We start from the raw sequence: 10,116 nt of genomic DNA on the forward strand, positions 1-10,116 counted from the left end.
AATATGCTCGAAAAAATAAACGGCATGCATTAAAATGATTAGCGCGAAATAAACCTGTTAGAAAGATATAAGTTTGGATCAAATTTTAAAATAAATTATGAGAGTTAAAAATGTATAGGTTGATCAAAATACGACTGAAAAAGTAGTCGAAAAATAAAATGAACACATCAGATTAAACTACACGAACCGTAGATTAATAATATTGATGTCTGCAAACTCGATTTTGAAACTTTTTACCCGTTGATTTTACATGGATTTGAGAAGCAATTCAACATGTCTTTCTTTATATTCGAGAATTTATTCTGACCGATATTTTAGATATTATTCATGATGAAATGTATGTTTATGTTATGATGATGATGCAAAGTAAAATCAAATCAAACATATGAAAGTTTTAAAATGACACACAAAATTAAGGTATGACACACAGGCTGGTCGATCGGTCACAATCCATTTTGTCATCCCTAATAATATACAATTTTTGTTGAGATATGATGTTCATATCAATGTTCAATGATGTAACCAATTAATGTCAACCAAATCGTCATTCAAATATGTTAACAAAGGACACAGTTGTGTCATTGGAGTTTTTATAGTAGTAGTGTTAATGAAAGAGAAAATTCAGAATGTTTTTATAGTAGTGTTTAATGAATCATTTGTCCAAAGTTTGAATTTTCATCTAGAAGATGAACAATTGGTCATATTTGAAGATCACGAACACATGGCTTGGATGATGCAAATAATAAATTTCTCAAGGCAAACTATTTAACTTATGCAAATTTCCCTTGAAATTTGTGTGAAAAGATTCCCAACATGAATAATTTCCACGTAAAAGGAGACTTTCTATCGGTAGAGTCTTTTATATATACCTCCATTATATTCTATGCAAATATTTGTAAATTTTCTCTCCTCTTCTATCAAAGTTCTTTTGTATATACATCTATTCTATGCAAGTATTTGTAAGTTTTAAATCCGTTTCTATCAAAGTTTGTTTCTCTTTTTATGTTTCATTTTATTGTTTTTTTTTTTAAATTGTTGAAGAGAATTCTATTTCTCTTTTTCTATTTCATCTCAATATTATTATTATTTTATTGTTTGTTTTGAATTTGTTGAAGAGGAAGACTTGATTGAATCATTACGAAGTTTAATCTCATGAAAGAAAGAGGTTATTTATTTCATGCCAGTTATTTCTTCTATGATAATATAAACAAAACTTTATTTTGGTGTATCATATTTTTTTATAGGGTATTTAATCTCTAGAAAAACTTTGTGTGTTATTGATGTGTTTGTGATGTTAATATAGGGGAATATAAATTGAATTTTGAGTATATTCATTTGATGATTTTCGGTTGTGTTTTTTGGATTGATGTGGAAAAGACATCTTTAAAAGTCATGCACCACACCTATTTCACGTTTCTCTGAATAACAAAACTTATTTTTTAATCTGGTTCAAAATTTAGTTAGAAATTTTAAGAGATAAAACTGCATTATTTATGAACCAACAGATTATATTATTGACTTATCTTAAATTTTTTAATCGATAAAATCATATCAACCGACCTATAAAATCTAAAGAAAAGACATATAAAAATAATTATTAACACTAAGTAAAAATATAAAAAGAAAAATAAAAAAGAAAAGTTATTTTCTTTTTATGGTAAAAATGAGGTTGAATGTTTTCTCTCTTTATTTTTTTTCGGTATCCTGTTAAAAACTATTAAAAATAATTAATGTGAATAGAAATCACCCACCATAAAATAAAAAACTGCAAGTTAATGCTCTTTTTAAATAGATGGTTATTTATAGAATAAAAAAAAGACTACTCTAAAATCATATATTATTATAGAATAGATTATAGATGCATTGTGTTGTGATAAAAGTATGCATGTTGTAGTTTTTTCCAAACATACTGATAAGTATGCATTGTGTTGTGATAAACCCTTTCCTTCTATTAAACAATTTCTAATAACATTCATATCTTTATCCACCAGAAACAATGTAGGAAACTTTTTTCCAATTCACAAATTGACCCTCCTGGTTTCATTTTCTTCTTAAGTTGCCCATTTCAACATCATTTATAAATAAAAATATTAACTATATACTCACAGTATACAAAAATTTCACATAAACATTCAATCATACTTTCACCATTTTCACTGTCAATAACTTATAAAAATTATGACATAATAAAATGGTAAAATATGGTTAAATGTCTTGGCAAAACTTTTTTATACTATCAATATATAGTTATTAAACTCTTGAAATAAGAACATGATTAGTAAAGTTTTAATTATTGCTAATTTGAACAATCAAATCCACCACAAACAGAGAGCCAGATAACCAGGACCAGAAACAACAGAATTCCAAGAACAACCAATTTAATTTTCATGTTCTGATACCACATCTTGCGACGGACCTGTGTTCCTTGCTTTCTGAAATCTTGAGCCTGGATGTTAGGAAATCTTTTAGCCTTTGAAAGCATAAGTTTCAAAAATAATACTACTATCTAACCTCAGCCAAGTTACCTGTGAACGCAATGTCTCGGTTTTGTCGGAAAGAACGGTTAGGTTTTCTCCTCTATCAATAGCCTGAAAACACAAATGATGAAAATAAGGATGTTAAAGTTTATATAAATGAATTCAGCTTCAATAAAACTATAGAGCTTCAGTAACACACGCAAGAGAATGGAAAGAAACAATTTTGTGGTTAAACAAAACTTCATAGGTTATAATTTTGGTCACTCAAAGTTTCAAGCAGAATTCTTTTGTCTGCAAACAGCAGTGAATAACAGTTAGGAGCAAATAATTTCTCAAACGAAAGATTTACGAGGATAATCGCTAAACGAACATTGCAAGTCATAACCTATGTAGCAATAACACTTTAAATTGAAGACGTGTATGGTGTGACACGTGTCAGTGTCTGACACTAACATAACATAGACATGTGGTTGCATTCAATTATCCATTTTCTCAAATAATTATTGGTGTCAAAATGTCAGTGTTGTGTTTGTGCCAGTACTTCATAGGCCATAATCGACGCAATAAAATTAAGCTATATTGTTTTCATATAAACTATAAGTTATATAAGTTATTTTCATACGCTATCTTGAAGATCTTGTGTACATGTCATATGTTGTTTCAATAAACTCTCACAAGTGTTTGCAATAGATAAAGCTCAAACAAGTCAATCCAAACAAATAAATATCAAAAAAAAAAAATCTCCAAATATTATTCCTAAACAAACTGTTAAACATAAGGGTTAGTTGTTATTGCAAGTGTATAAGTCAGCTTCACCATTGGTGTAACTCTTTGATTTTTGTTAGTCAAAACTAACCTACACTAGTTAGTTATGAGTTAGTAGAAAGTTAGTTATTGGAGATAACTAACTCTTGTTGTAAGTAGCACTAGCTTGAGCATTGTAAATCAAATTTTGTGTAACTCATTTCTCAATATTGCAATGCAAGCTTTTCATTTCATTTCAATGGTGTTTATAGTTTAGCTTTCACATGGTATCATCACCCTGGGACTATGCCTTCACCGTCGCTGCTGCATAATCTTCACAAATTTCAACCTATTTTTCGTTTCTTCCATTGATCCTAATTCAATTCTTTCTTTTTTTGTCTTCTTCTCTCAACAATGTCTGTTAAGAGTTCTTTGAGCAGTGGTCCTGCTCCATCACATGAGAACAATCTTTCTTCAAATCTCAATAAAGGTTATCAAAATGATACCCTCAATCCTTACTTCATGCATCCTAATGAAAATCCATCTCTTATGTTAGTTATTCCCTTGTTGAATGCTGGAAATTATCATTCTTGGTCCAGATCCATGACAATGGCTTTAAGAACACGCTTCATTTCATCAATAGTGCTTTGCCAAGATCACCAGATGAAGATCGTGATTCCATTGCTTGGGATCGATGCAACACGATGATCATGTCATGGCTGAACAACTCAGTTGAATTTGAAATTTCTCAAAGTATCTTGTGGATGGAGACTGCTTCCAGCATATGGAAAGAACTGAAAGAACGGTTTTATCATGGTGATGTGTTCAAAATTTAAGATATTCAAGAAGAAATTTGTATTCTAAGGCAAGGTGATTGCTCTATCTCTTCTTATTACACGAAATTGATGATGTTATGGTAAGAATTAGACAATTTTCGTCCAATTCCTACATGTGATTGTGATATATCGTGTATTGCCATTGACAAAATTCGTAGTTACAAGGATTTTGATCAAGTCATCAGATTCTTGAAAGGTTTGAATGAGCAACACTCTGCTGTTAGATCTCAAATCATGTTAATGGATCCTCTTCCAAACATTTGCAAAGTCTACTCTTTGCTTGTTCAACAACAAAGACAAATTGCTTCTCCCATTGATGAATCCAAACTTTTGGCTTTTCCTACCGGCCAATTTCAAGGCAGAGGTACACCTTATTTTCGTGGAAAGAATGTTAGGGGTGGTAGATCATTCGGTTGAGGAAGAGGTACCAGAATTCGTACACATTGTGGTATGACCAACCATACCATAGATACATGCTTTAAGAAGCATGGTTATCTTTAAGAAGCATGGTTATCCTCATTGGCAACAGTGGGGCCATATCAATAATGTATCTTATGATCATGCTCATGAAGATGATGTTCAACCTGAAAATACTGAAGAACAACATAATGATCAAAATTCAAGTTTCATAGGCTTTACTCTTGACCAACATAAAGATTTGTTAACATTACTTCAACAATCATCACAACCAAACTCTCATAGTGTAAACTGTCTCATTACTCAACCAAAATCCAACACAGGAATTATCTGCACTTTTCCTATCAATGTCAAACCTGAATCATTTATTCTTGACACTGGTGCAGCTGATCATGTGTGTTTTTCTCGAAAAATTTCTCTTGTTTGAAAAGAATTCCTTCTATAATAGTTAAACTTCCAAATGGTTCCTTGGTTACCACTAATTTTGCAGGAACTATTCTTTTTGACACCACTTTCATTTTAACCAATGTTTTATACATGTCTCAATTTTCTTTCCACCTTATATTTATCCTTGAGCTAACTCATAATCTTGATTGTCAACTTATGTTTGACAATTCCACTTGTTTGATACAGAACTCTTACTCCAAGAAGATTATTGGTGCAGCTGAATTAAGAGGTGGATTATACATTCTCAATCATCCATATGTTGCAGTTCCACACACACCCTCAAGTTTCACTGATTCATGTATTAATTCTTTTCTTTTGAAGCATAATACTTGTGTCAACTCTGTTAATCAACATGATCCCCCACACGAAAAATTGTAACATTTGGCACTTAAGATTTGGTCTTCCTTCATATGACAAGTTGATTGAAATAAAGAAAACTTTTCGTTTTGTCAAAATTATGCAGGTTGATATGCCTTGTGATATTTGCTTCTATGCTAAGCAAAAGAGATTATCATTCCCTAATAGCACTCACAAGTTTGTTAACATTTTTTACTTAGTTCGTATGGACATACGAGGTCCGTGGTCCATCCCTTCAATAAATGGCCACAAATATTTTCTCACGGTTGTTGATGACAAAAGTCGACTTACATGGATTTTTCTAATGAAATGTAAATCATAAACACCAAACATTATTAGAGCATTTGTTTCTATGGTTCACACTCATTAATAGCAACGTCAAATGCATTAGATCAGATAATGGCAATGAGTTTATTCTTAGAGATTTCTATAAGAAAACTGGCATTTCACATCATATTTCATGTGTTGGTACGCCTCAACAAAATGACATTGTTAAGAGGAAGCACCAACATATACTTGGTATTACTATAGCCCTTATATTCCAAGTCCAACTCCCTAAGATTTTATGGTCTTATGCAGTTAGTCATTTCATTCATATTATTAATAGACTTCTCACACCTTTCTTGCACAACAAATCACCTTATCAAATTTTACATCAATGCTTATCTGACATTAATCTGCTTAGAGATTTTGGTTCTCTTTATTTTGCTTCAACCCTACAAGCCAACAGGAAGAAACTAGACTCTAAATCCAAGAAATGTTCCTATCTAAGTTTTCAGATTAGTATTAAGGGACACATTTTATTTTACATGCGTTCCAAAGAAATTTTTCTGTCTAGAGATGTTGTTTTCTTTGAAACAATTTTTTCTTACAAACATTCCACCAATTTCTCATCAAATTATCATTCTTCACATTACAATTCTTCTCATCAAACTAATATATTTGATTTTCCTTACATTCATGATTCCCAATCCCATATCACACCAGATAGTCATCATCCTGAGATTCCAGATCCACCTATTGTAAATACACCAGCTACCTCCTCTACTAAACATAATTCTTCCTCTTCTCTTTCACCAAATAACTAGTCACCTCCTTCATCTACCTCACCTATTAACACAAGTCGCCCACCTATCATGTCTCCATCACTCAATTAACTGATCTTCAACCTAGAAGATCTACTAGAATTACTAAACCTCCCTCATTTTTACAAGACTACCATTGCAACTTGATTGAGAATACAGTTCAGTCTCCTAATTCAGTTGACATTCCAGTTTCTTCTCAAAGTAAGTACCCCTTATCCTCTTTCATTCCTTTATCATAATTTTTCTACTGCATATACACAATACATTCTTAATATGTCGTCCATTTATGAACCTAACACTTATGAAGAAGCCATTTGTGATGAGAATTGGAGTAATGCCATTTAATATGAACTGACTGCACTGATAAAGACTAACACATGGAAGTTAGTTCCCTTGCCTAATCACAAGAAAGCAATTGGTTATAGATGGGTGTTCAAACTCAAACTACATGTTAATGGCTCTATAGAGAGATAGAAGGCAAGATTATCTGGACACCTTCGGTCCAGTTGTCAAAAGGACAACCATCAGAGTTTTCATGGCTATTGCAGTTGCTTAGAATTAGCCATTGTTTCAACATGATGTTAATACAGCATTCTTACATGGTGATCTTAATGAAGAAGTCTATATGCAAGCCCCTCCAGGTCTTGATTTGCTTCATCCTAACATAGTGTGCAAACTTCAAAGGTCTCTTTATGGCTTGAAGCAAGCAATGGAACACAAAACTCACTAAAACTCTTTTACGCTCAAGTTACATTCAATCAAAATCTGACTATTCGTTGTACACTAAGTCTAATGGTGCACATTTCACAGTGATCCTTGTATATGTAGATGATTTGGTCTTAGGGAGGAATGATTGATGAGATTACCAACATTAAGACCCTCTTAAATGACAAATTTAGCATCAAGGATCTAGGAGTTCTTAAATACTTTCTAGGTTTTGAAGTGAGCAGATCAAAAGAAGGTATTACATTATGCCAAAGGAAATACACACTAGACCTCTTGCAAGACACGCGTTTTAGTGGAGTAAAACCTTGCACTACTCCTATGCAGCCTCACTTACAGTTGCACAAGGGATCAGGTGACTCACTTTTTGATCCAACTGCATACAGGAGGTTAATTGGGAGACTTCTGTACCTAACACATTCTAGGCCAAAAATTTCTTATGCTGTAAGCAAGCTCAGTCAGTTTCTAAGTGCACCAACTGATGAAGACATGCTAGCAGGTCTACATTTTCTGAAATACCTCAAAGGTAGTCCTGGTAATTGATTATTCTTTAGCTCATCATCAGCACTAACACTAAAAAAAAATCATTTTGATTGGGGAGAATGTCCAAACACTAGAAGATCTACAACAGGATTTTGTTTCTTCCTTGGGAACTCTTTGATTAGTTGAAAAAGTAAGAAACAAAAAGTAGTCTCTAGATCTTCATCTGAGGCTGGATATAGAGCATTAGCCCAAGCCACATGTGAAGGACAATGGATTTTATACTTGCTGCAGAATTTTCACATCAAACACTCTTCTCCAATTGTGATTTATTGTGACAACAAATCAGCTCTTCACATAGCAGCCAACCCAGTTTTTCATGAGAGAACCAAACATATAGAAACCGATTTTCATGTTGTTAAAGACAAAGTGCAGGCAGGAATCCTTCATTTACTTCCAATTGCATCCAAGGATCAAATGACAGTCATTTTGACCAAGTCATTGCACATAGGACCATCTACCAATCTTCAAAGCAAGCTAGGAATGATTAACATCTATTCTAACTTGAGGGGGTGTTAAACATAAGGGTTAGTTGTTATTGGTGAAGTTACTTGTGTAACAAGCCAACTTCACCATTGGTGTAACTCTTGGTTTTGTTAGTCATAACTAACCTACACTATTAGTTATGAGTTAGTTGAAAGTTAGTTATTGGAGATAACTAACTCTTGTTGTTATAAGTAGCACTAGCTTGAGCATTGTAAATCAGATTTTGTGTAACTCATTTCTCAATATTGCAATGCAAGTTCTTCATTTCATTTCAATGGTGTTCATAGTTTAGCTTTCACACAAACAGTACCTTATCTATATTTTCTAACATGATGCTTTTAACTTCTGAAACTTGGGCCTTCACTTTTAATAGCTTTTCAATCTCTTCAGCGTGATCAATGATATACTTCATGTGTTCTTTCATAATTGGTCTGCAAATGTGCACACATTAATTAAATTCTATATATAATTTGTCTATCCAAGCATTAAGATATCAACCAACAAATCCCCAATGGTTTAGAACAAAATGAGCATACCCAAATTCCTTGTTCAAACTTTTGGCAATAGCTGTATCTGCTTTTCCACCACCATATCTTTTCTTAAAGTCAGCTTTGACTCGTTCAAGGAATGCAATAGATATCTGCTTGCTTACAGATTCTTTGGCAACAACACAGTAAGCTGAAATATATCGAAAGATGAGACACAAAACAGTCATTGCGCTGCAACTTAATGTTTATAATCAACACAAAAATTAGCGAAAAAAGCAGAACTGAAAAATACACACATAGATATGTATACAAGGGTTATATCTATATCTAGCTAGAGCATATGGGACCTAACCTTGATCATTTTTGTAAATTGTACCGTTAATATCGGGTTCTGACCTGATACTCCTTCTATAAGTGTGTGTATCCGGTGAGAAAGTGAGAGCCACTGGTCTTGATTAATGCTTATATAACTGTATGTGCCATGATAAAGATGTTTTACTTAAACTCTATTCCTAATTTGACATAAAGAATTGGCTCTTAACACGGACACGAACACGTTTTTTTTCCAGAAGTGACAGTGCTACAGAGATTAAATGTAACCAATGCAGCCACAATTGCAGTTGCGGTTTCAGCAACAAGAATCATCATATAGCAGCCTAGATCACTGTTGCGGACGACCGAACAAAAAAATCATTGACCTTAATTGACTGACTAACCTTACTGTTAATTCACTTCTTTACTTCAATCACCACAACCAAACAAAACCCACCAGTAACATTAACTCAAAATCCAAACAAAACCCAAAAGATCAAAACTTTATACACATTAAATTGGATCCACCGCCTAAAAACATGCAAAATTCAGATTCAATTCCAATTATGGTTCAAACCACAAAACAAATCACTCAAACCATGCAATGCACACAACTACACAAAGCATATAGAAAGGAACAACAGATCAAAGTTACCATAACCATCTTCAACCAGAAAATTGAAGGTGTGGTGGTCACAGTTGTAGGTGAACTTGTTATTTGAAGAAGGTAGTTTCTGAAGACACTGAGCTGCAATGGCAGGGAAGTTCCCGGTAAACTCGGTGTACTCACCTAACACCATCGTTCCACGAGCCACGAAACTGTATATGAACGATTCCTGACTCATTTTGCTCTGTAACTGAGTTAACTCGGAACTCAGACAGAAAGAGAAAGCGTCCTCTTTTTGTTTTGCATCTATCTACCGCCTTAGTTATCATTACCAATTTCTAACCTTTTTTTTAGCCGTTTTAAAGAAAATCTTTTTGAAAAATATAAAAGTTATTTTTGAAAAATATTTTCTTAAATAAATTATTTTGTGTCAAAAAAAAATTATTTATAACTGTCACACAAAAATAATATTTAAAATAAATTTTTATTTTACGAATTTTAAAATTCCAAACAAATAGGTATTAAAAAAATATCATTTTTAGATTATATTAATGTTACTTATTTTACAAAATTAAGTTATAGTTTAAATTTAAATAA

At 32.6% G+C, this 10,116-nt stretch overlaps 1 protein-coding gene across 1 annotated transcript; it reads right to left on the reverse strand.

The window, feature by feature from the left end:
* Positions 1-1,999: 1,999 nt before the first annotated feature.
* Positions 2,000-9,850, reverse strand: LOC127138533 (vesicle-associated membrane protein 724). The gene is made up of 5 exons (XM_051065005.1): positions 9,568-9,850; positions 8,649-8,790; positions 8,423-8,543; positions 2,526-2,588; positions 2,000-2,446 (listed from the first exon to the last, which is right to left on the reverse strand). Exons 1-5 carry the CDS (start codon positions 9,755-9,757, stop codon positions 2,297-2,299), a joined length of 666 nt encoding a protein of 221 aa, XP_050920962.1. The 5' UTR covers positions 9,758-9,850; the 3' UTR covers positions 2,000-2,296.
* Positions 9,851-10,116: the final 266 nt, after the last annotated feature.

The sequence above is a fragment of the Lathyrus oleraceus genome, chromosome 1 (assembly GCF_024323335.1).
Source record: "Lathyrus oleraceus cultivar Zhongwan6 chromosome 1, CAAS_Psat_ZW6_1.0, whole genome shotgun sequence".
In the NCBI taxonomy this organism is placed as follows: domain Eukaryota; kingdom Viridiplantae; phylum Streptophyta; class Magnoliopsida; order Fabales; family Fabaceae; genus Lathyrus; species Lathyrus oleraceus.